This window comes from Rutilus rutilus (assembly GCF_951802725.1).
Source record: "Rutilus rutilus genome assembly, chromosome: 1".
NCBI classification, from domain to species: Eukaryota; Metazoa; Chordata; class Actinopteri; order Cypriniformes; family Leuciscidae; genus Rutilus; species Rutilus rutilus.
This window is the reverse complement of record NC_140209.1, coordinates 22,844,333-22,871,989: the sequence shown is the minus strand read 5'-3', so window position 1 is coordinate 22,871,989 and position 27,657 is coordinate 22,844,333. Positions and strand designations below refer to the sequence as shown.

Below are 27,657 nucleotides of genomic sequence, written 5' to 3'. Positions count from 1 at the left end.
TATAGACGGAGTGGTATCTAAAAGAGAGAGAGAGAGAGAGAGAGAGAGAGAGAGAGAGAGAGAGAGAGAGAGAGAGAGAGAGAGAGAGAGAGAGAGAGAGAGAAAGAGAGAGAGAGGGAGAGAGAGAGAGAGAGGTTGCTCATATCAAACTTGCCTTCTCGTCTTCTCTGATTTGTGTCTGAAGTGTTGCTGTTGTTCTTTCACCTCTCTCATCTCGTTTGCTCACTGCTGTGGATCATGAGCGGTAAGATGTTTATCTGATCAGCCTCATCAGCTGCTTGATGAATCGATTCATAATACAGAATAAAATCAGTGTGAATCAATTCATTAAATGTTTGATTTAAATAACGATACTTTGGAATTGTGTGACATTATGGACCAAAAACGAGTTTAACCTTCAAACTTGATGAGTTTCTTCTGTTGTTGTTTTACTACTAGCCCAGCTAACAAAAATATGTTTTTGCTAACGTTCCATTTCTGAATGTTCTATTTTTATCACGGTCATGCGAACATGAAGGGAACAATCAATTTTGTAAACATTACGGGAACGTTATTTTGGAATGTTTTCAGGACGTTCTGAAAAATGTAACATTTCAATTATTCAACAATCTAAAATGTGTCAGATAAAAAAAAAGTTCCATGAATAATGTGTTATGTTTTGTACTACATTTTTAAAACAACACATAACTCTGAACGAAGGTTCTGTTAACATTTCTGGTAGAACGTTTGTTCATAACTTCTGAGAAAACCTTAGCCAAAGTTCTGAGAACATTCCCTGTTCGCTGGGTTGTTAGTAGTTTTATGTTAGCATTGTGTTAATTTTATCGTAGTGTTTTGTTTGTAATGTAGCCTGTAGTGTGTAGTAGTTGTAAAGTTCCCAGCTGTGGATTCCTTCACTATGAGACATTCATTGAGATTCCAGCATGTGTTTGGACCTGCCTCACTTGAACAGAGACACATACAAACCCCGCACACACCCCTAATCTTCATCATATCTCAGGAGGAAGACCATTTTTTGTTTGGCCTTGTAAGAAGGAAAAAAAAAACATATTTGAGACAAAGTTGATAGTTACATGAAATGTAACTGATATCTCCTGTGGGTGTGCAGGTATCGGCAGGCCTGGGTGAAAATGAAGTTTGTTTTCCATAGTTCCTCTGGCAGTGTTATCGCTCGGTCTGTTTGAGGATCTCTCGTGTACATTGAGAGGATGGTACCACCTGCATTCTTCTGCTGTGAGAAAACTGCTCTCTTACAGTCCCTCTTTCGGCCCTCATGCAGTGCATTAACATGTTTACGTCTGTGTTTTATGATCATGTGGATCTGCGATATTTCACCTTCATATGCGTTCACTTCAATCTCATGAAAAACTAGCTATTTTAAGAGATGTTGTATTAATTTGTTCGATGTGATACGGAATTTTTCTTTTCAGAAAAAAACAAGCATGAACCCAGCTAACAGGAAATGTTTTGAGAACTTTGGCGAACGTTCTGGCAGTATATGAATAGAATGTTCGTTCAACTTCAACATTATCTGGTCTTTAATAATGTTCTCAAAACGTTAGCTCAAAAACATACTTTATACATCATTCATATTTTTCTGTGAAACATTTTGGCTGGACGTTTGTCCATGTTTGAACAAAAATCAAGGACCACAATAGAAATAAACTTTAATGTGTTATCCTTGACAAAGAAGTTTAGCTACTTTATGATTACTGTATTGCTCAACTCAAAACTTAAATTATCAGTGAATTGCCAGCAAAACATAAAAAAATTCTACGAATTGTCGTCAAAATTGGAAAGGAGCTACGAATTGCTGGCAAAACATAGGCTAAAATAGTTTTGAATTGATGCTGAAACTTAAAATAGCTACGAATTTCAGCCAAAACATTAAATGGCTTTAAATTGCCACCAAAACATAAAATTGATCAAAATGGCCACAAAATTGTAAAATAGCTATGAATTGGTGCGAGAGTGTGTTGCATGCATTTGTGCGCCACAGATTTGGACTTCTGTTGCTGTAAATCTCCCATCACTGTCCAGTCATTGTGACCATGAGATTTAAATCTTTTGAATCGTATTGTCAAGCAATCTTGTTCTGAGATTCACTCACCGATTCACTTACATGAAATGTTTCATGATTGAGATGGTTCTGACTGTTTTAAATATTTTAAATAAATGTGCTTTTACCAAAGGGAGCCAAGAAGAAATGAATTATTTTAATTCCATTATTTGTTTGGGCGTTTCACTTTTTTCTAAGTCATGTTTTTCTTTTTAATTTTCAAGTTAATTTATGCAGGTCGGGTCTGGAAAAAGGTGATGTGGTTGATTCGGGTCAGGTACAGCTTTTCTTCACAAAACAGATCTCTTTTTTGATGTTTATCAACAGCTTAAAGCGGGGCTCAGTAACTTCGGGATTTCTTCGCTGTATTCTCGCTTTTTGCTCGCAGGTTTCTCTCTAGAGCTCCCCCCACAGCTTCGGAATAGATATTTGACAACACTGTTGTAAAAACTCGTTGGCGATTCTCAGACACCAGAGGCTAGTAGATCGACGACATCAAAGCAGATGGGACATTCTTTAAAACGTCTTCTTCATTCGAGTTCGAACAGCGTGAGGGAGCGCAATAATGACAGCATTTTAGCAGATTTCTTTTGTCCGTAAAGCAATTGTTTACATCGCGAGACCTGATTTCACGCGAGACTTCCTGACGCGGCGGCCGGCGGCCCGCCGGCTCAAAGTTGCAAGTGCGTATTTTCCGCTCACGGGCACCAGGGGGGTGCGAAACGACCACCATTCAACCCGAAATAAGTAATGTAACCATTCCAATGACTCTGAAGCTGTTCAGTTAAGGTAAAAAAGTTACTTATTTAAACTAATCTTTTTTATCTAAGCTTTTACAATGTGTGCTGTGTGAGTTGTGACCTATAAGCTATTTTTTGACAGTAATATTACCAACCTTGATGTAGCTACTACAACAACCACAAAAACAGGAAACGGGCACAATTTAGCCACTTTTCTTGCCACCTACGCCTACACTTGAGAAGAGCCCCTTGTGAAGATCTTGTGTTTCCACAGGTGAATGGCTGCAAGGAGACGAGAGCTCGGTCATGACCCCGTCAGAGGAGGAGAAGTGCGAGGAGCTCTGGGAGCGAGTGGAAGGAGTCCGACACAAACTGACCCGCGTTTTAAACCCGGCGAAGCTGACGCCGTATCTGCGGCAGTGTAAGGTGATCGATGAGCAGGACGAGGACGAGGTGCTCAACTCCAGTCAGTATCCGATGAGAATCAGCAGAGCCGGTGAGGACGCAGAACACCACACATCAATCACATCACAGCGCACATAAAGTAGCGTTGGGCGCTTTTGAAACGCTGCTCTACCTTTGTAACCAGTAGGTGGCTGCAGAGGATGCTTATTGGCTTATTAGCTGTTTTCACTCCCTAATATACATTTTTTCACTCGTTTTGCTTTTTAATTAATATTAAGACATTATGATTGATAATAAAGTTAATTTTATCTACACCTCAAATTAAGCTCTGTGCTTTATTGTCATGTGAATGTGAATAACTGTGTTGCAGGTTGATTTAAGGTGTGTCAAGTCAAGTCATCTTCATTTATATAGCGCTTTTAACAATGTAGATTGTTCCAAAGCAGCTTTACAGAGATACAAGGATAGTTTAAAGGAGACATATCATGCTTTTAAATTGTTCCTTTTTACATATAAATCATACATTTGTGGTCTATATAAAGCGGAACTGCAATGCTTGGGTCTGAATTCCTCGTTATTATAGCTCCACAGGTCCCTTTTCTACCCCTTTTCTGATGTGCGTCTGAGAGCAACTCGTTTTGGTGCGGTCTTTTTAATTGCAACTGAGACACTTAATACCCCGCCCCCTCTCCAGGTTGCAGAGGTGACACTGGGTTCAACTCCACCCCGTTCGGCCATTTTTGTAGTTTGATAGCAGAGATACGATTTTCCTGCATTGAACTTGGTTTAGCGCCCGCCAAAGCGATTTTTTTTTTTTTTGTCCCGCCAAAGTCTTATTTGATCGGTGAGTAATGTAGATGAACTGCCGCGCTTGTGACAGGGCGCATGTTTAACTGAGAGAGAGAGAGAGAGAGAGAGAGAGAGAGACGGTCTCTCTCTCTCTCTCTCTCTCTCTCTCTCTCCGAGCCAGGCGAAAGTGTAAACAAGACTTCACCATCTTCGCTCTCTCTCTCTCTCTCTCTCTCTCTCTCTCTCTCTCTCTCTCTCTCTCTCTCTCTCTCTCTCTCTCTCTCTCTCTCTCTCTCTCTCTGTCTCTCTCTCTCTTCCGAGCCAGGCGAAAGTGTAAACAAGACTTCACTGTCTTCGCGCTCTCTCTCTCTCTCTCTCTCTCTCTCTCTCTCTCTCTCTCTCTCTCTCTCTCTCTCTCTCTCTCTCTTCCGAGCCAGGCGAAAGTGTAAACAAGACTTCACCGTCTCCAATCCAAACTAGGTGCTGTCTTGCTCTCTCTCCCTCGCACATATTAATAAAAATAAATCGACATGGTGGTAAAAGGTCGGAAGACCAAACTTTCATGTGGAGCATTCGGAGATATTTTTTTCCTGAATTACCGTGTGAATTGTGCTAAATAAGTTGCCTTATCTTTTCTGAAAAGCGTTCCGGGCATTAAGCTGACATAAAACAACACTTTAATAAATGAAAAAAACTATCCAATGATGAAATGTTTTCTGTGTTGACACAAATCTTGGATGTCCAAAAGTTTCTGTGCCGCTAGATAAACCCCGTTGTTGCTGAAGTAGTTATCCTTGAAGTGCTTCGCGTTCGCGAACACAAAAATGACTTTATGGGTACATTTCCGTTAAAAATAAAACTCAACCAGGCACTTCGAAGAGGTTCTGATGCTGGGAGACGGTGTAATGAAGCGTGTGGGTTACTACATCCAACAACCGAACATTTTGACTTACCCTTTCGTGAACTTCTGCATCCTTGAGCTTAGACTACAAAATCACAGCGAGAAATAAAAATGGAGGATTGCTCGAAATGTTGGGCCGGGAGTCGATGTCCTTATTTGGCAGTTCCGCTGCAAATACTGTGACGTTATTGTTAAAAAAACGTAATAGAGAACAGAAAAATCGGACCAGGTTGCAAAATATGACCAAAACAGAATATTAAGATATCACCGAAGCACCTGAAGAGACTAATTTCAACTTTTCTGTACTTCTAAACACTCCAAATATACATCAAAATGCATTTAAGGGGTAAAAAAGTGAATTTAGCATGATATGTCCCCTTTAAAGTAACAGAGATTGTTTTGGCTTTATAGCAGTTCTTGAATAAAGTTATTTTCCAGCTAAAGTTAATTTGATTGATTCACTTCCGTCACAACGATCATTAGTTATTAACTTAGGGGCCGCTAACACGACACCGTTTTAACAGGAAACTCTACACAGACTTTAAACGCAAAACCTGTGAGAAACGCTGATGGCGTGCACATGCATTACGAGTTCAGTCTATTGGTCCCCTATTGTGTGCCCTTAAATGTTCTGCCTGTGCTTCTAAAAATGTTCAGTTAAGGGCTACAGCGCTCCTAGTGAAAACAGTAAGTCTGGAGCCCTGCCATCCCAGCTAGCAATTTTTTGTTCTAAGAACATTCTCCAAACATTCTGTTTTGGTTATATAAACATTAAAATGTCAATGTTTTCTTGATGTTAGAGGAATGTTTATGGTGTTCCTGAAACGTTCTTTCAACTTATTTTTAACAACTCAACATTATAATAATGCTATTTTGTAACATTCTAAGAACATAAAAATGTCCAGTTTCCTTAATGTTAATAGAACGTCATTTAAAGGTTAGTATGATGTTCGTTTCAAAAGAGTGAATCCGTTGGTTCAATTAGTTCAGCCCTCTGCTCTATTTGTCCCTTCACTAGTGTAAAGTTCATACTTCGGTGTGTGTAGTAAGACAGTACAGCCGTTTCGGAAATTCTACAACGTCATAAGATTGAGTCATGGTACCACAAGACGCGTTTGTTCTTGCTGTTTGCACTCAGGTTCATTCATTGAAAATCTTCAGCCTCACTTTCCTCACACGCACATCTGGAAAAGTCAATACGGAAACAATACCTCTTGTGTTGGAAGAGGAAGGGTCGTGGGTAAAATATGGGCTTAAAGACAATTAACCATTAGCAATGTTATCGATTTGACTGCACTTGACACAATTGAATGAGAACAAAACTTTTTTTAAGCTAAATGATGACTATTATATTCTAGAGCTGCTTTACAGCTGAAATTTCATAATTGGTGAGTTTTACAACACTAATATTTTCCTGTTTATTTCTGTGAAGCAATCTGTATTCTATAAAGCACTAAACATAAAGTGACTTGGCCTAATGTTAGCCCAACACTCATTTACCAATGCAAATTTTACTCTAAATAGCACACTCTCCTCTTTGACATACTGTTTTTCAGTGTGCTTTGATTTAGTACGCACTCATCCTCACATCACATACTATTTAGGATGGATAGTATGTGAATTTAGAAGCAAACCTTCACATTTACAGAGAGAGAATGTACAGTGTGCTGTGATTGGTTGGCGCGTGTGTCAGTATCAGTGTGCAGTGATTTGATTGGTTGTTGTGTGCAGGCCGTTTATTGGACATCCTGAGGGGGCGTGGCGAGCGCGGTCTACAGGCTTTCATGGAGTCACTGGAGTTTTATCATCCGGAGCAGTTCACACAGCTGACCGGACAACAACCGACTCAACGCTGCTCCATCATGCTGGGTGTGTGAATGCGTCACATTTCTGCCGTTTAAAGTCGGCACGAAACGGAAGTTGCTCTAGTCTTTTCTCCCCTGTTGTGACGTATACCCGAATGAAACGGGACTTGATTTTTGTCAATGAGGAATTGACTGGATTTTTTCACATAATTTTTTTTAATTTCATGTGCTTCACAATCTTGAATCAAAATAACTTCCCCCTCCTTCTTAAATCTTCTCTGATGACGTGTTTACTGGCGTGAGGGCGGGGCAACATGTCAATCAAAACCAGATCCACCAATAGTAAACCACAAACATCCTATCAATTCCCCACGGACAAAATCAAGCCCTGCCCTACATTTGCTCTTGTTTGAGAAGTGGTTTCATGTGGATATACGCCACTATGGGGAAGAAAATACGACTTCAATGGTCATTTATGCAGAAGTTTAATGTTATTTTTGTATTATGTGTGTGTAGATGAGGAGGGTCCTGAGGGTCTGACTCAGTTTCTGCTGCTGGAGGTGCGTAAGCTGCGAGAACAATTGCGCGGCAGTCGTCTGTGTGAGCGGCGTCTGTCTCAGCGCTGCCGTGTGGCCGAGGAGGAGCGCAGCAGAGCTGAACGCAAAGCGCAAGAGCTGCGACAGGACCGGATACAGCAGGAGAGGTACGTACATATACACATATACAAACATATTATATATTTATATATATATATATATATCTCAATTATGACGACGCATACACTACACTATAATTTGTTTTTTTGCAAATGACAACGTGTAAAACAGACAGAGTTTGGCTAATGGATGTTTCTGTCGATGGATACACATTCTGGCTTCCCCTAAGCTTTGTTCAATGCGAGTGCCGTATGCTCTAATATGAGCAGTCATTTATGCTGTCATCACTCGGGTGTTGATAGCGTGTGGATGCAAGTGAGAGCTGAACAGCACATGCTACTACCTGTGTTTAAAATAAAGTCATTTTAGCCTTGCCAATTTAAACATTTGAGTGCAAGAAGATGCGAAACAGAACTTGAACAGAACAGAACAGAATTTGTGTGTGCTCACCCGCTCACAGAAAGCCACGTCTCAGACAGCCGCAAATATTGAGCTCTCTTTTAGTCTTTGAATTTTAAATTGTCACGGTTACGTCTTAATTTAACGCTAACAATCGAGAAAGATAACGCATGTTTCAGTATCAGTGTATTGGATCCGTGCATTATGTCTTAAAGTGTCCTAATTATGTCCTAATATTCCTTCTGTCTGTGTTTTTAATGTTAATCAAACTTAAAAAAAGACAAGTAAATCACTCACTGCTCTTGACTGAATAGCTTTTGTAACTTTAATAATGAATAATCTTTATTTAATTTCTACAGTGCAGATTATGCAATGTTGTTATACATTTGATTACTTTATTCAATTTCTGTACCTGAAAACTAATATTAGATAGCTGTATAAACCACTGTTTATTTTATTAGTATCTTTGCTCCATTGTATTTATTTGTGCTGTTTGATTATTTGTTCATATTCTTATTTGACAGTAGTCCTTTTTTGCCCTGAACATAGCACATACCGAATCATACCAAAACCGTGACCCTAAAACCGTGATACAAACCGAACCGTGAGTAATTTGAACCGTTGCACCCCTAATATATATGTACAGTGAGGAAAATAAGTATTTGACCACCCTGCTATTTTGCAAGTTCTCCCACTTGGAAATCATGGAGGGGTCTGAAATTGTCATCGTAGGTGCATGTCCACTTTGAGAGACAAAATCTAAAAAAAAAATCCTGAAATCACAATATATGATTTTTTAACTATTTATTTGTATGATACAGCTGCAAATAAGTATTTGAACACCTGTCTATCAGCTAGAATTCTGACCCTCAAAGACCTGTTAGTCTGCCTTTAAAATGTCCACCTCCACTCCATTTATTATCCTAAATTAGATGCACCTGTTTGAGGTCGTTAGCTGCATAAAGACACCTGTCCACCCCATACAATCAGTAAGAATCCAACTACAAACATGGCCAAGACCAAAGAGCTGTCCAAAGACACTAGAGACAAAATTGTACACCTCCACAAGGCTGGAAAGGGCTACAGGGAAATTGCCAAGCAGCTTGGTGAAAAAAGGTCCACTGTTGGAGCAATCATTAGAAAATGGAAGAAGCTAAACATGACTGTCAATCTCCCTCGGACTGGGGCTCCATGCAAGATCTCACCTCGTGGGGTCTCAATGATCCTAAGAAAGGTGAGAAATCAGCCCAGAACTACACGGGAGGAGCTGGTCAATGACCTGAAAAGAGCTGGGACCACCGTTTCCAAGGTTACTGTTGGTAATACACTAAGACGTCATGGTTTGAAATCATGCATGGCACGGAAGGTTCCCCTGCTTAAACCAGCACATGTCAATGCCCGTCTTAAGTTTACCAATGACCATTTGGATGATCCAGAGGAGTCATGGGACAAAGTCATGTGGTCAGATGAGACCAAAATAGAACTTTTTGGTCATAATTCCACTAAACGTGTTTGGAGAAAGAAGAATGATGAGTACCATCCCAAGAACACCATCCCTACTGTGAAGCATGGGGGTGGTAGCATCATGCTTTGGGGGGGGGGTTCTGCACATGGGACAGGGCGACTGCACTGTATTAAGGAGAGGATGACCGGGGCCATGTATTGCGAGATTTTGGGGAACAACCTCCTTCCCTCAGTTAGAGCATTGAAGATGGGTCGAGGCTGGGTCTTCCAACATGACAATGACCCGAAGCACACAGCCAGGATAACCAAGGAGTGGCTCTGTAAGAAGCATATCAAGGTTCTGGCGTGGCCTAGCCAGTCTCCAGACCTAAACCCAATAGAGAATCTTTGGAGGGAGCTCAAACTCCGTGTTTCTCAGCGACAGCCCAGAAACCTGACTGATCTAGAGAAGATCTGTGTGGAGGAGTGGGCCAAAATCCCTCCTGCAGTGTGTGCAAACCTGGTGAAAAACTACAGGAAACGTTTGACCTCTGTAATTGCAAACAAAGGCTACTGTACCAAATATTAACACAGATTTCCTCAGGTGTTCAAATACTTATTTGCAGCTGTATCATACAAATAAATAGTTAAAAAATCATACATTGTGATTTCTGGATTTTTTATTTTAGATTATGTCTCTCACAGTGGACATGCACCTACGATGACAATTTCAGATCCCTCCATGATTTCTAAGTGGGAGAACTTGCAAAATAGCAGGGTGTTCAAATACTTATTTTCCTCACTGTATATATATATATTGCTCAATAAAAGTATTAATTACTTTAATTTGGTAAGTAGTGTATGAGCATGGTGTTTGCGTTACGGAAGGTAATGGGGTTTATTCCCAGGGATTGCATAAAATGATAAAAATGTGTACCTTAAATACATTGCAAGTCAAATGCCTTAGTGTAAATACGTTTTTACCTGTGTGTTTCTGGGTAAGGTTGAGGCATGACTGGGAGTCTTGTACTCGTGAGTTGGGTTTGCTGAAGGACAGACACATGGAACAGGCTGTGAAATACTCGCGAGCGCTAGAGGAACAGCGCAAAGCTTCTGTGCGCGAGAGAGAACTACTCACAGAGGTACAATATTCGGAAAATTAAGACTCGTCTCCCATGAAATCACCTGTTGATCAGTTGAAACATTTATTGAAGTGTTGACTATATAGTTTAAAAAAAAGTTCTTCAGTGTGAATTACCATATTGACCATAATGACCATATTGGTCATGAGAGCCAACCATTGACCATTGATGGACCATTGATGGATAAGATAAACACTAAACACTGAACTTACTTAAGCTGGACTGTGATGGTATTTTCTTCTAGGAACAAACATTGTTGCATTATTTTCCTGTTATCACTGTAAAGCTACTTTGAAACAATCTGTATTGTAAAAAAGCACTATATAAATAAGTGACTTGACTTGTTGAGACACTATGAATACTGTAGTTCTGACCTGCACAGAGTTCATATCAGGCTTAAAGAGGGTGTGTCCGTGCAGGTGGAGCAGCTCAGGAAGAGATTGCTGGAGGTGGAGAAAAGAGCAGACGATGGCTCCGCCCCCTCACTGATTCATCATACGAGCAGTGAGGCGTGTGACGGCGCGTCTGCAGTCCCGAAGGAGACGCCGCCGCTCACTGTGAGAAAGGCTGAGCATAACTCTGGAAATCAGGTCAGTCACAAGACTCTCTCAGCTCATCATTACACTTACAGGAGTGTGAGTAATGTGTGTGTGTGTGTGTGTGTGTGTGTGTGTGTGTGTGTGTAGGCTCTGTTGGACATCCTCCAGCAGGACCGGCGGGAGGCGGTGGAGCAGCGGCAGGAGTTGTGCGGCACCATCACCCGACTGCAGGGAGAGCTGGAGAGCTCGGAGACGCAGAGAGAGAAAGTAAGAGGAAACATCTCGGTTACGAATGTAACCCTCGTTCCCTGAAGGAGGGAACAGAGACATGAGTCGACCGTGCCGAATGATTGGGATCACGCTTAGGGAGCCTGTCATCTTTGAGTATTAATTAAACAAGTCAATGCACATTGGCGTGCGAGAATTGCATCTCACGCTCCGCCCCGTAGCGCGGGTATAAATACGAAAGCGGATGCACGCACCATTTGTTTTTTGCTGAAGAGATTCAGTCTCCTCGCACTCCTCAGGAACCTGACGATCAGGTCGTGCTTCCCTGTGGATTTTCCATCAACTGCATCGTGATGTGCGGCAATAGAGGCAACATGCACTTTGAGGGTGGAGGGAGCCTTCACTCCAACCCAACTTGCAGAAAGGATAGCACAGTACCGATCGAACATATTCGGGGGTCTTCTATGTGAAGAACACCACTCAATGAACAGGTTCCACTTCAGAGTGTAGGCACGCCTCGTAGAGGGTGCTCTCACAGAAGTGATGGTGTCTATGAGAAACGGCCCAGAGAAACGAAGGGTCTGACCACGGGCTGAGGGGTTTGGTGACAAGCCGGGGTTATTGTCACACGGAGCGTGCCGCTCTGCCACTCCCATTCCCTGGCCGTGAAACCAGTGCTGAAGCGGTCTCATATGAAGCAAACCCAGCGGCGTTACTGCGGCTGCGGATGCCCCAAGAGCCTCTGAAAAAGTTTCAGTGGGACCACTGTCCTGCTCTTTATAGTATTCAAGGAGTTCAGCACTGACCTGACACATTCATCTGTGAGGCGTGCCGTCTGGTGGAACGAGTCCAGCTCCATACCGAGAAAAGAGAGTTTTAGCTTTTCCCAGATGACCCGAAGACCCAACTGGCTGAGATGCCAGAGCACCAGGTCTCTGGGCTCGCACAACTGCTCCCGGGACTGCGTTAGTATCAGCCAGTCGTCGAGATAGTTGAGGAAACGAACACCATGCTCTCTCATGGGACCTTCGTTAAGGCGGTTGGCGACAGGTCCAGCCCGAAGAGTAGGACTTTATACTGATACGCTCGACCCTCGAACGCAGAGTGCAGGAATGACCTGTGTCGCGGGAGGATGGAGACATGAAAGTACGCGTCCAGTCTCGGGGATGGATGCATTCGAAAATGCGTTTCTGCATGAGCATCTTGAACGGAAGCTTGTAAAGGGCCCAATTCAAGACTCGCAGGTACAAGATTGGCCGTAACCAACTTCCTTTCTTGGGTACAATGAAGTATGGGCTGTAGAAGCCGGTCTTCATATCGGCTGGAGGGACCGGCTCTATCGTGCCCTTCGCCAGTAGGACTGCAATCTCTGCATGCATGACAGGGGCCCGTTCGCTTAACACCGTAGTGTAGTGAACACCCCTGAACTTGGGCAGGTGCCAGACAAACTGAATCATATAGCCGAGTCTGATGGTGCAGAGGAGCCAGCTGGACAGGTTGGGAAGCACTTTCCAGGCTTCCACAAACTGAGCCAGTGGACCAAGGGCACCATTCTCCACCCGGCCCTCCTCCAGGGGAGGGAGTGGTGCGGTCAACATCTCCCGAAGAGCTCGTTCCTCCATCCCTGGGTGGCCCGTCTCAGGGACGCTTGTTCTTGCACTTGCCACCTGGCCTGGCAGCGACTGAGCCTGCGGCCGGCTCCATGCTAAGGCCTGGGTGAAGGGCCTAGTGAGAGCTGAGGCGGCAGCAGGGTGATATATATATATATATATATATATATATATATATACACTGCTCAAAAAAATTAAGGGAACACTTAAACAACACAATGTAACTCCAAGTCAATCACACTTCTGTGAAATCAAACTGTCCACTTAGGAAGCAACACTGATTGACAATCAATTTCACATGCTGTTGTGCGAATGGAATAGACGACCGGTGGAAATTATAGGCAATTAGCAAGACACCCCCAATAAAGGAGTGGTTCTGCAGGTGGTGACCACAGACCACTTCTCAGTTCCTATGCTTTCTGGCTGATGTTTTGGTCACTTTTGAATGCTGGCGGTGCTTTCACTCTAGTGGTAGCATGAGATGGAGTCTACAACCCACACAAGTGGCTCAGGTAGTGCAGCTCATCCAGAATGGCACATCAATGCGAGCTGTGGCAAGAAGGTTTGCTGTGTCTGTCAGGATAGTGTCCAGAGCATGGAGGCGCTACCAGGAGACAGGCCAGTACATCAGGAGACGTGGAGGAAGCCATAGGAGGGCAACCATCCAGCAGCAGGACCGCTACCTCCGCCTTTGTGCAAGGAGGAGCAGGAGGAACACTGCCAGAGCCCTGCAAAATGACCTCCAGTAGGCCACAAATGTGCATGTGTCTGCTCAAACGGTCAGAAACAGACTCCATGAGGGTGGTATGAGGGCCCGACGTCCACAGGTGGGGGTTGTGCTTACAGCCCAACACCGTGCAGGACGTTTGGCATTTGCCAGAGAACACCAAGATTGGCAAATTCGCCACTGGCGCCCTGTGCACTTCACAGATGAAAGCAGGTTCACACTGAGCACATGTGACAGACGTGACAGAGTCTGGAGACGCCATGGACAACGTTCTGCTGCCTGCTTTCATCTGTGAAGAGCACAGGGCGCCAGTGGTGAACCTTCTTGCCACAGCTCGCATTGATGTGCCATCCTGGATGAGCTGCGCTACCTGAGCCACTTGTGTGGGTTGTAGACTCCGTCTCATGCTACCACTAGAGTGAAAGCACCGCCAGCATTCAAAAGTGACCAAAACATCAGCCAGAAAGCATAGGAACTGAGAAGTGGTCTGTGGTCACCACCTGCAGAACCACTCCTTTATTGGGGGTGTCTTGCTAATTGCCTATAATTACCACCGGTCGTCTATTCCATTCGCACAACAGCATGTGAAATTGATTGTCAATCAGTGTTGCTTCCTAAGTGGACAGTTTAATTTCACAGAAGTGTGATTGACTTGGAGTTACATTGTGTTGTTTTAAGTGTTCCCTTAATTTTTTTGAGCAGTGTATATATTAGGGCTGTCAATCGATTAAAAAATGTAATCTAATTAATTACATACTCTGTGATTTAATTAATTAATCTAAATTAATCACATACATAATTTTTGCTGTGAAAGTATTTAAAAAATTTCAATTAAAATGAATCAATGAATAATCAGCATTAGTGACATTAAAGTTAAAAAATTTGCTAAGATTTGCTAAGTTTGCGTTTCAGTGTTTGCTCCAGTGTGGTTTGAAGATGACGTTGACTGCTAGAGTTGTTATCACGGGACATGCTAGGTCGTACCTCCGTAATTAACGTTAACTCCTGGATGCTTTGCATTGATGTGGTACTTTAGAGTTGACAAACTCCGGTGATATGCAAATTCCTTGCTGCAGACATTGCAGATGACTTTGTTTTTATCAACACTTCCATCAGGCCGTTTTTTTATAAGTAAATCTTGCAATCAATGATCTAGGCAGCGCGTTCTTGTCTCCCTCCTTCATTTTACAGTCAAATGGTGGCTAGAATGGCTCCGGGTCAAAGGTCAATACGGAATGGATTAATATATTATATTTATCCATGTGTGTGTGTAGCTGGCGTCTCAGTGTGAGCAGCTTCAGCTGCGGCTCAGGACTCTGCAGCTGGACTGGGAGACGGAGCAGAGCAGGAGTGTGTCCTACTTCACCCAGATCATGGAGCTGGAGAGAGAGAGAGACCAGGTACACACACACACAGAGACACACACACAGAGACACACACTCACTCTCACACACACACACACACACACACACACACACACACAAACACACACACAAACGTCCACTCTTCTGTTACTGTGTGTGTTGAAGGCGCTGCGCAGTCGTGACGGTCTGCAGCTGGAGTTCACCGACTGCCTGCTGGAAAAGAACCGTCTGCGCAAACGCATGGCGGAGCTTCAGAACAGCCTGGAGCAGCAGCAGAGAGAGACGGAGAAGAGTCGAGAGCAGAGAGAGCAGAGCGCCACCTGCCTGCACTGCGTACGACTGCACCACTCACTGTCCAACACTACACAAGCAGCTGCTTGCCAGTTTTAGTCATTTTCAGGAATATTTAAAGAGTCCAAATAACAAAACATGAAAAAAGTTATACAAATATTTACGTTTTTAGTCTTTACATGCCATTTTAATGTCTTATTAATATACATAAATATTTGTTTTTTAATATTTGACATTACTTTGAAAGATTTTATTCATTTACGTGAATATTTAAGTTTTTAATAATTTACACACCCTTTCAAGGTCTTTTTTGAATTTTTTTATTTTATGAATTTACGTGATTTTTTTAAAATCTTATTAATATACATAAATATTTATGTTTTTAATATTTGAAATGACTTTAAGATTTTATTCATTTTCATAACTTTTTAGGGTTTTAATTAATTTCCATGACTTGTTTAGATCTTATTCATTTTTATATACAGTATACTTTTTTTAAAAACATTTTTATATATCCTAGATTTCCCATGTCATGGGATCCTGGTTCTTCAATAAAAATAACAGAATTACTATATATGTCTGTTTACATAGTGATTTTTAGCTGTTTTCGTTTGTTTCAGTTGTTTAGTGTACATTTATATGTTAAATTGAATGTTGTCACCTCAACAGATCCTAACAGATGTGTGTGTGTTTGTAGTCTCATCTGTCGTTGTTCAGTGAGGATCAGTGTTTCGGGCCGTGCTGTTCAGTCGATCTGAGTCCCAGTCCACTCACACTCCGAGCTCAAAAGGTCAGAGTTCACACACACTCACACAAAATAACAACAACAACGTTGTGTACTTGATCTCTCATGTTGTTATTTTGTTTTTACAGTCAACCTCTCAAGCTCAGATCTGTGAGCTGTCTGAAGGTGAGTGTGTGTGTAGTTTTAGTAATATTATCAATTTGACTGCACTAACACCATCGGATGAGAACAAAACGTTAACTAACTGTCACTGTAATTAATTTCCCAGCTAACAAAAATATGTTCTAAATAAGTTACTTTTCAAAAAATCTTAAGGACACATTCCATTTTATAATTTTGCCAACATTTTAGGAATGTTACTTATTCTCTGAACGTTCTGAAACAAATTTTGAACTAAAACGTGTCACGAGTCACTTGCAGCGCGCTCGACAAGACGAAGGAGTAGCAAAGCAAAACAGTCTTTATTCAGAATTCTTAACACTCAGGAGAACTAGCAAACCACATAAAGTATACTGTATGTACACATGACAAACATAACCATACACAGGTGATACTAATAAGTAACCATAGAAACAAACAAGGAACATAATCAGTAACCAAGGAAACTGAAACGAAACAGAGCAGGGAAACAGGAACTAAAGGAAATAATAACAGAATATCAAAATAAGTGTCCAAATAACGAAACATAAAAAAGTTCCATGAGCTATGTGCAAATAATGTTTTGTGCTAATGTTTTGAGAACATTATTAAAGACCAGAGCGAATGTTATTTTAAAGTAACTATTCATAAATTTGAGAGAACCTTGCCAGGACATTATTAAAACATTCTCTTTTAGCTGGGTTCATAATTGAAGAAGTTTGCAACATTGACACTGTTATCGAACTAAACTGAATCAACATTGAACCGAATTAGTAGAGCTGTTTTACAGCCAAAATTTTATTTTTCATAATTGATGTATTTTGCAACATTATAATTTCTTTCCCAGCTAATAGGGAACATTCTCATAACTTTGGCTAACATTCTGTCAAGGTTCTCTCAAAGTTGCGAACAAAAGTTCTTCCAGTAACGTTAATAGAACCTTCGTTCTACGTTTTCTGGTTTTAATAAGGTTAGCACAAAAAACATAATTTATACATTGCTTATGAAACGTTTTAGTTGGACGTTCTTCTAATGTTTTTTTTTAAACATTACAACTTACTACTGTTTTAAAATGTTCAACATTCCCTTAATGTTTTTGCTAACCTTCACATGAACAAGAAAACATTTTTAAAACTTTAAAATGTTGGATATTTTGAACATTCTGAGAACATTCAGAAATAACGATTCCATAACTTAATGGGAACATTATCAAAACGTTCTCAGAATATATATTTTTGTTAGCGGGGTTTCCTGTTAATTTCTTTGAAGCTGCTTTGACACAATCTGTCTGATATGAAGCACTATAGAAATAAATGTGACTTGAATTGATGATGTTGTGTGTTTTTGTCACAGACTTTTACTGCTCAAATTCAGAGGAGAACCTGCTTACGCCGGTGAATAAAAAGATAATTTTACTATATGATGTGGTGATGATCATGAGCTAAGTTTGAAATCTCACAGTATGTTTTGTGATTGTGCAGGAGTGTAACACGGAGAAGGACATCAACAGACTCTCGACATTCCCGTTTCCTCCCTGCATGAACTCCATCCACCGCAGAGCAAACATGGAGTAAGACACGCAGTGGAGAAAACAGTGTAAATGTATGTGATTCACTGGCGTCTCACTGTCTGCCTGTGTTTGCAGGTTTGATCTGAACTCTTGGGGGAGCGACGAGAACGAGACACCTACAGGTGTGTGATACAGCCGTCTGTCTGTCTGTGTATCTTCCTCCACGATGGCAGAGAAAAAATATTTTTTCTTCAACAAATTCTGAATTGATTCTTATGAACTGCAGAATCGATTCTTAGCTTGCGATGCTACTTATGTCTTCTGCTTACTGCTTATTTCACACAAAAAAAACTTGAATTAGTATGTAAACCCAGATAGATGTCAGAAAGGTTGAAGCAAATTACTAGGTCAATCACTGGCTTCATTGCACAGCATATATAGATAATAATCAAATGGCAATAATGCCAAATAAAGAGAGAAAAATCTCTCACTGCTCTTATCTGGAAACTTTCAGACACTTAAACACTATTAATTGCTTGCAACGTTTCAATGGAAGCCATACTAAGTCAAAATTCTGACTTAAAAAGTAGAAATATGACATAAGGAGTTAAAATTATGCCTGAAAATGGTTATTTTTATTAATCTCATAATTAAAACATTTGTATCTCATAATTTCATTTTTTTTATCTCTTATGATTTAGTCATGATGACAGTATGTCATCATTTTGACTTTTTATTTCAGAATTATGATTTGCTTTGTCATAATTTTGACTTTTTATGTCATAATTCTGTTTTAATTTGTCATAATGTTGACCTCTTTTTCATAAATATGACTTTTCTTAATTTTGGCTTTATGTCATAATTGTGTTTATATACAGTGAAAACAGTAATTCTGAATACAGGAAAGTATTCAGACCCCCTTCAATTTTTCACTCTTTTTTGCAAATATTGCAGCCATTTGCTAAAATCATTTAAGTTATTTTTTTTTTCCTCATTATTGTACACACAGCACCCCACATTGACAGAAAAACACAGAATTGTTGACATTTTTGCACATTTAACTGAAATATCACAAGGTTCTAAGTATTCAGACCCTGAATATTCAAGTATTCAAACTGAAATTTTGGTATTTAACCCCTGTTGTATATTAATTTGTAACATAATTGAGAAAATGTTGCATGACGATACTTTGAGAATTATTTTGCAATCAAATCTACCTTGTGAATCAATTTGAATCATGAGGCCAGTGAAGATTCACATAAACTGTTTGTGTCTGTTGTAGAGGATTTAGACTCGTGTCGGTTGAGTTCGTGGAGTTCCCTGCCATCTCAACTCTTTCCTCCTGACGTGATCAACGTGATCGAACCTTCATCATCCTCATCCTCATCTTCATCCTCACCGCGGTACGAGCTCTTCATCATCACTGGAAACAGGCTGCTTTCACACTAGATTCAGCTGATCTGAATCAGGGTTCGATTCCACCAGTAGACACTAAACTTTCCTCTGGTCTCATTTCTGTCTCGTTTGTTTCTCAGCTTGGCTCCAGCTCTCTCCTCTTCGCCCAAAAGCATCAGTCTGGCGGGTGACATCACCATCATCGGGGGCAATCGGACGGGCGTGTTCGTGCAGACGGTGAGGACGGGGTCACCCGCGGAGCGATACGGTCTGAAAGAGGGTAGTGAACTGCTGGAGGTGAGAGACTGAAAACTGTTTCATGTTAGATAGGAAGTTCCTATTTTACTGAAACACATTTTCACTGCACATACTTGCAGTCGTGATAATAAATATTGAGGGAGGCCAGAATTAAAGGTGCATTGCATAATATTTTGGAGGATCTGTTGACATAAATGCAATATCATATTTATATAACTGTTTTCATGGGTGTATAAAGGCCTTACTTAATGAACCGTTGTTTTTAATACCTTAGAATGAGCCATTTCTATCTACACACACGCCTACATTGACATGCACCGACATGTTTCTACAGGAGCCCTAAACGCACAAACGCATTTCGTCACCATGTTGTTCTTCAAGCACAGATCTAGCTAAAGTCAGCGAATAAAACACTGACACAATGATGAACAAGTAACAATAATAATAGATAACGTATCTAACGTATTATCTACTAATAATAATAGATAGATAACGTATTGTTTTGCTGAATAATAAAGTAAACGTAATTTCTTAATTTATCTTTGTAAAGAACCCTCATTGCTGAACTGGCTACTCTCTGCTGTCTCTGTAAATCTTTACTTGAAAGAAGATGCTTAAACTTTGCGATAGAACTCAAATGGAAAAAGCTTGCTCTAATAACAGTACTAATATGTTTATAAAAAAATAGTGAAGAGTCAAAGATCACTCCAAGGTTTTTGATCCGTTTACGTACACTGGTTGAGAGAGGACCTAACCGGGCTTCCAGAGCAGGGGAGGAATTTTACAGGACAACCTAGAATTAAAACCTCTGTTTTATCCTCATTTAGCTTCAGACAATTATTTGTTATCCAACTCTTAATATAATTTACACATTTCAGTAACACATCGAATGAAACAGTGGTGTCAATCCTTACTGGAAGGAAAAACAGAGAATCATCTGCATGACAGTAATATGAAATGTTGTATTTCTGAAAAATGTGGGCCAAGGGAAGCATATAAATGGAAAACAATAAAGGTCCCAAAACGGATCCCTGTGGCACACCACACAAGACCGGTGCAGATGATGAGGAAAAATTTCCTAAATTTACAGAAAAAGTCCTATTATCGAGGTAACAGGTGAATCACTGTAATACAGTGCCTGTATCACAGTGCAAATAATCAATATCCAGTGAACAACTGTGATTGGTCCATCCTGACCAGGGCTGAAAAAGTTACAGGTATCATGTGACAATAATTCTGGTTTGGAGAATAATTTAAGACAAACTCTAATAGACATTAAATAAAAAAAATCACAGTGAATATCTCAAATGGAAGGTTTATTTATTAGATTCATTGTAACTGACCAATCAGAGATGATGTCTAAGCCCCGCCCCTTTCCAGAACCCCTTGTTTCATATCAATAATCATTTGAATGCTTATTTTGTTGTGTGTGTTAGTTGGATCAGGTTTTGTTGGGCGAGGGTCGTGTTCGCCTCAGTCAGTGTACGTCTGAAGTGGCTCATTTCTCACTACAGTGGTGGACCGAACCTAACGCACTCAAACACACACACAACCAGGAGGGTGAGAGACAAACATCCAGTTCACTACACAATGTGACGTTTTCACTCAGTATTTGTGTCTTGTTTTCCAGCACAAACATGTAAACCTTCTCAAATCAAGATACCTTTACTAGATATGCAAAATTATTGATCGTAATGAAGTGAGTTTATGCCTAAAACAAGAACAAATATCTACCAAATGGGGTCAGTAAAATAAACTTGATTCAAAGGGCAAATAAGATTATTTTTCTGACCGCATTGGAAGATATTTGTTCTTGTTTTAAGCATAAACTCACTTCATTTTGGTCAATTTCAACACTTAATATATTACATCATTTTGCATTACCAGTAAATGTATCTTGATTTGAGAAGGTTTACATGTTTGTGCTGGAAAACAAGATACTGCAGACGAAAATCTAAGAAAAATATACTTTTTGTTGTAGTTTAGTTCTCCGGTTAAAACTCCTAGGCATCCTTAAAACAGTACACAAGCAAAACTATGTGAGATATTAATGTGATTGCAAAAAAATGTATCTCATGATTTTGTCTCTTTTTTTCTGACGGATTATTTTCAGATGCTTTAAAAATATAATTTTATTATGAAAAAAGTAATTATTTTGCAGTGCATTGCATTTTTTCCATGTACAGTATATACATAAAGTAATTAATTAAAAGAAAAAAAGTAGAGAGAGATCAGAATTTATATATCAGAAATGTCTTAATCATTTTTATCTAATTCATTCATTTTCTTTCAGGTTACTCTCGTTTAATGGCTGAACTCTCGTCTCCATCCTTCACCGGCGCCGACTCGTTCTATGTGCGCGTGAACCTTGACCTCAGTTCCCACGGCGACCCGCCGTGTCTCAGGGTTCGCTGTGACGATGTGCTGCACGTCACCGACACACGTTATAACGGCAAATATCAGTGGCGCTGCGTTCGCGTGGACAAACACACGGGGGCGCCGCTGCAGGCCGGAGCCGTGCCCAACTACAACCGGTACACACAAACACACTAAACATTGAAATATTATAAAGAATTCAAATAAAATACCTTTAACTCTTCTGAACATAATGGCCTGTTCACACCAAGAATGATAATTGAAAAAGATAACTTAATAAATTCTGTTTATAAGCGAGCGCTGCCATTTTGTCGTCTACCGCTTTTAATGCTCGAGCTTGTTAAAGCAGAATGGATTCTGATTGGCTGGAAAAAATCGTTCTGATAATGATTCCAACTATAGCGTTTCTCTGTGCCGTTATCATTATATTTGGGGTTTGGATTCTACTTATAGTTCTGAAAATCGTTCTAAATATAAAAGAATATCTTTATCATTATAGTTATAGTTATCGTCCTTGGTGTCAACAGGCCTTTAATCAAGTAAAACGTAAATAACTGGTGGTCCAGGGCTGGGAATAGACACTATATTTTTCAATGTTGTGAGTATTTGTTTCTTTATTAGAGATGTTTATTTGATGGTTGATGACATCACATAAACAGCTCAAATAAAGCAACAAATACTCACAACATTGAAAAAGATAGTGTTTTGTCTTGTTTTCCTTTGTCTGTTACAAGTCACTGTGTCAGGTTTTGCATTTTTGACTTCTTTTCTTATTCTTATCGTCTTGTGGAGTTTATGATTTAAACGCAAACAAATATCTGCCAAAAATGAACTTAATTCAAATAGGAAACAACTTTATTTTATCTGAGCCCATTGGCAGGTATTGATTTCATTTTAATCATAAATTCACTTCATTTTCATCAACTTGTCATTTTGCCTCTCCAGTAAATGCATCTCGATTTAGGAAAGTTTAGATATCTGTGCTGATATTTTTGGTAATATAATATTGAATTTCTTTGTTAAATGTCCGTCTGATGTCAAATAGAGCATGTCAGGAGTCTGAACGGGTGTTTTTCTCATTCAGAGCTCAGCAGCTGCTGTTGGTGAGACTTCGAACGATGGCGATTGAGCAGAATCAATGCAGGAAGAAGGTGATGGTCTGTCTTTAGATACCTTTCTGTCTGTGTGCCTGTCTGTCTCTCTATCACGGATATTGAGCTGTTTGCTGTGTGTCTGTCTTCAGTTCCGTAAGAAAACCCCCGAGCACATTCGGCTCATTAAAGCGGTCGCTTCAAACTATCGTGCGATCGGCTCGTCCAATCAGGTGCTCTACACACTCAGTAACCGTAAGCCCCGCCCACTTCTACAAGTCAGACAGAATAAAAAGAACACTAAAAGCCAACATTAGCAGTGAGTGTGTGCTTGTACATGTATTTGTGTGTGTGTAGGTCATGAGGAGCAGCTGATCCCGTTCAGTCTTGTTCAGATGGTTCGGGTCTCCAGCAAACGGCCGGTGGTTTTCTGTCCGTCTCTGCTGTCACGCGGGATCATCGAGCGGCTTCTGCAACCGGCCGAATCCGGTCTGGATTTCAACACCTGCCATCCAGGTACACAATCTCAGCATCAACTAAACTAAGAAATATTATTAACTAAAACTAAAACAAATGTTACTTGTAATAAAATAAATGTTAACTGATATAATAATACAAAATATATAAATATAAATGAAAATGTTGCTTTGGTAACTACCTGACGTCATATAAGTTTAATTAGATCTGAAATAAATACCACATACACATATAAAAAAAAAAACACACAAAAAAAACCCCGACTAAAATGACAAACTTTACAAAACAATGATACAGGGGTCGTGACAACTACAGTACGTAAGGGATAATGTAGAGTGAGGCGGTTGTGCAAAGCGTCGGGGTCTTGAATCAGCCTGAAGGGGTTGTATTCGCTATAACAACCGCCTCGCTCTACATTATCCCACTTATTACATGGCTACCTACCAAATCAATCAATAATTTGACACAAAATATTGATTTTAAAAGGAGTTTATTGATTTAAAAACGATTGTAGTGCTTCCGCTTAAAGGAGAACTCCGGTCAATTTTAACATTGAGCTCATTTTTTTGTACATTTGGAGTGCTGTCAATACAGAGAACAACGACAAAAATTGGTGTTGCCTACACCGAGTTATCCTCTTTTTAAAATTTGCACCCTGTTGACTTCAATGGGGCAAGTTTTAAATCTGCTTTTAGGCTCTTAACATCCTTGATGTGTCATTACAAGTGCACAGATCATGTGAGTGATCATAGGTACTAAACCTATGCACGTTAACTCGACAATCTACTGCTGTGGACTTTGACCGAAAACAGGATGTAAATACAGGTATTTGCGCTGGCTTAAATAACATCATTTTTATTCATATCTTTCACATCTACTGCAGTCAGATTCACCCGCGTTCACTCCGAAGGAATCACTCACATTGGCTGTGCACTTGTAATGACACATCAAGGATGTTAAGAGGCTAAAAGCAGGTTTAAAACTTGCCCCATTTAAGTCAACAGGGTGCAAATTTTTAAAAGAGGATAACTCGGTGTAGGCAACACCGATTTTTGTCGTTGTTCTCTGTACTGACAGCACTCCAAATGTACAAAAAAATGAGCTCAATGTTAAAATTGACCGGAGTTCTGAAAATAGTCCGTTCCGTCTCTACAGTTAGAATCCTATGTCCATAGCAACGCTATGTTTTTCATGGCAACGGTGTGTTATACTTAGCAGCGGTCTGTTTTCAAGAAATAACACACCGCATTCTACATTAGAATTCAACCAAGCCATGTAATAATACTACTTAAATGGCAAAAACTACTAAAAATGACAAAACACAATTACTCCAACTTAAACTAAAATGACAATATAATGGAAAATATTAAAACTAGTTTAAAATCTTTATGTAGGCTATATTATAATACTATTACTAAAAATGACACACAAAAAAACTACAAAAAATGACAAAACACAAGAAAAAATATATAAATGGAAAAATGGGAAAAATATTTTTTAAAAACTCAATCAAAATATTAAATACTACTAAAAAATAGGCTACTTACATATTACTAAAATTAAACTAAACTTAAAATGAAAACTGAAAATATAAAATAAAAACTTTCTGTTCACCTTTTTGTTCATAAAGGCTCAAGGGTCCCTCAAGTCCCTCAAGGCTCAATTCTTGCGCCACTCCTCTTCAACCTGTATATGATCCCAATGAGCCAAATAATGAAAGAGAACCAAATTGCTTACCACAGCTATGCAGACGACACACAGCTCTACTTAGCCCTATCGCCTAACGATTACAGCCCCATTGACTCCTTGTGCCAATGCATTGATGAAGTCAACAGTTGGATGTGCCAAAACTTTCTTCAGTTAAACAAAGACAAAACTGAAGTCACTGCGTTTGGAAACAAAGATGAAGTTCTCAAGGTGAACGCATACCTTCACTCTAGGGGTCAAACAACTAAACATCAAGTCAGGAATCTTGGTGTGACACTAGAGTCAGACCTTAGTTTCAGTAGTCATGTCAAAGCAATAACTAAATCAGCATACTATCATCTGAAAAATATAGCAAGAATTAGATGCTTTGTTTCCAGACAAGACTTAGAGAAACTTGTGCATGCTTTCATCACCAGCAGGGTGGATCATGGGCGTCGGAAGAAAAAAAAAAGTGGGTGGGTCCTCCCCCAGAAAAAATGTTTACTGGAGTAACTGTTAAATACCATTTCATGTATTCTGGTGCCTTTTAATTAAAACAAGTAAACTAAACTCCACTTCACGTCGGGCGGTTCTTTGCCTCCACGTCGTGCATTAAATGCACAGCTATCCGTGGATTATCCCCCTAATACTATGGTAATTTGCCAGCAATGACAACTTAAAGCTGTTGTTGATGTTTGCAACGCAATATTTGACTGGAAGGGTACAACGGGCGGTTACTTTCGTCAGTTGCGGCTCGTTGAGAAATATAATGAAGCGATTCAGCGGAAATGGAGTTTAATCTATTAGGGAATTCCTCAAGTGGAAAGGATTTGACTGACGGCGCTCTGAAAAGACAAATGCGCTGAATCAGAGATGGTAAAAGTAAGTGGGTCCAATATCATTGGTCTTAAAAAGTGGGTGGGTCTTGTCCCACCCATATACAATGGTTCCGACGCCCATGGGGTGGATTATTGTAATGGACTCCTCACTGGCCTTCCCAAAAAGACCATAAGACAGTTGCAGCTCATACAGAACGCTGCCGCCAGGATTCTGAGCAGAACCAGAAAATATGAACATATCACACCAGTCCTCAGGTCGTTACACTGGCTCCCAGTTAAATTTAGGATTGATTTTAAAGTATTATTACTGGTATATAAATCATTCAATGGACTAAGACCTCAATATATTGCAGATATGCTCACTGAATATAAACCCAACAGATCACTCAGATCATTAGGATCATATCAGCTAGAAATACCAAGGGTTCACTCTAAGCATGGCGAGTCCGCTTTTAGCTATTATGCCAGCCGCAGCTGGAACCAGCTTCCAGAAGAGATCAGATGTGCTCCTACTGTAGTCACATTCAAATCCAGACTCAAAACACATCTGTTTAGCTATGCATTTACTGAATGAGCACTGTGCCACTGTTCGTCCGACTGTTTGTACTGTACTGTATTTTATTTTATTTTTCTAAAATGTTTTAATTATTCTTATTTCTTTTTATTATTTTAATTTCTTCTATGTAAAGCACTTTGAATTGCCATTGTGTATGAAATGTGCTATATAAATAAACTTGCCTTGCCTTGCCTTAATGTCAGGAATTTATTATACATTTTATGGATTTTGTTCTATTATTATTATTATTACTATTATCATTGTGTGCAGAGCCGCTGGAGGGTTGTGTGCGTCAGGATAAAAGTGTGTTCCTCTTAGACTCTTCAGATCAACCACTGGGAATCAAACTACAGAGTATTCAAGAGGTTATTAACCAGGTAAACACACTCACACACACAAAAAAAAAAAACACACTGTGAGCCACCACTGTGTTAAACTGTGTGTGTGTGTGTGTGTGTGTGTGTGTGTGTGTGTGTGTGTGTGTGTGTAGGACAAACACTGTCTGCTTCAGCTAGGCTTGAATCATGTGGAGAATCTCCTGAAGCAGAGCATCTATCCCATCATCATCTACATCAAACCCAGAGACAAGAAGGGCCGCAAGCTCAAGTGCGCATCTGTTTCACTAATATTTCAAATACAGCAATTGTCGAGACAAACTTTATATATATATATATATATATATATATATATATATATTTATTTTTATTTATTTTTTTATTTTTTTTATATAAGTTTTGAAAAAAGTTAAAAAGCCTGAAAGTTTGAAGGCCTTATAGATGAAAATGGTTAGTGGATAAAGATGATGTATTTACAACATCAGCCCAACCTTGAGCTTTTGATATCACGCAAACATTAAGAGCCCAATGAAACCCGTGTGTGTGTGTGTGTGTGTGTGTGTGTGTCAGGAAGCTGTTATCAGGGCACAGAGAGGAGGATCTGATGGAGGCGTGTCAGATGGAGGAGCTGCAGCTGGAGACTCTTCCTCTGATGTTCAGTACGCTGGAGCCCAATGCGTGGAGCTCCACAGACGAGCTGCTCGCCGTCATACGCAGCACCATCCTGATCCAGCAGAGGGCCGTGGTGTGGCTGGAACAGGAGCGCGTCCTGTAGACATCATCATGCAATTCCATTCAACATTCATTATTAGTCTACACAACTTTTCACAATACATATTGTTCCAAAGCAGCTTTTCAGAAAATAGATGGTTTCAATCTGGAAGTAATGATGATGCATCCAGACATGCTTTACACTAACTATTATTTTAGGTTTGGTTTATTGGACAGATGGTTAATGATCATACTTGATTATATATGTATACACAAATACTCCATAATGTGAATAATTTAATATGAATATTTATAACAAACTGATGCTGGATTTTTCTGGATTGTTTTTGTGTTCATGTTTTCTATCATAACTTCGAGCTTTGTTGTAGTAATTAAGTTATTGTAGTAAACTTCTATAAAAAAAGATTCCGAAAACATGGCC

General features: G+C 40.0%; 1 protein-coding gene across 1 annotated transcript; it reads left to right on the top strand.

Annotated features, from left to right (window-relative positions):
- The first annotated feature begins 130 nt into the window (after positions 1–130).
- LOC311276786 (caspase recruitment domain-containing protein 10) lies at positions 131–27,657 on the top strand. Its single transcript, XM_084386698.1, has 24 exons — positions 131–244; positions 3,074–3,295; positions 6,626–6,763; positions 7,216–7,402; positions 10,201–10,339; positions 10,759–10,929; positions 11,026–11,145; positions 14,718–14,843; positions 14,973–15,140; positions 15,796–15,888; positions 15,972–16,008; positions 17,335–17,375; positions 17,463–17,551; positions 17,627–17,673; positions 18,774–18,894; positions 19,027–19,183; positions 20,581–20,704; positions 21,438–21,678; positions 22,605–22,671; positions 22,764–22,866; positions 22,969–23,127; positions 26,440–26,546; positions 26,660–26,775; positions 27,075–27,657. The coding sequence occupies exons 1-24, from the start codon at positions 238–240 to the stop codon at positions 27,277–27,279; spliced, it is 2,985 nt and encodes a 994-aa protein (XP_084242824.1). The 5' UTR covers positions 131–237; the 3' UTR covers positions 27,280–27,657.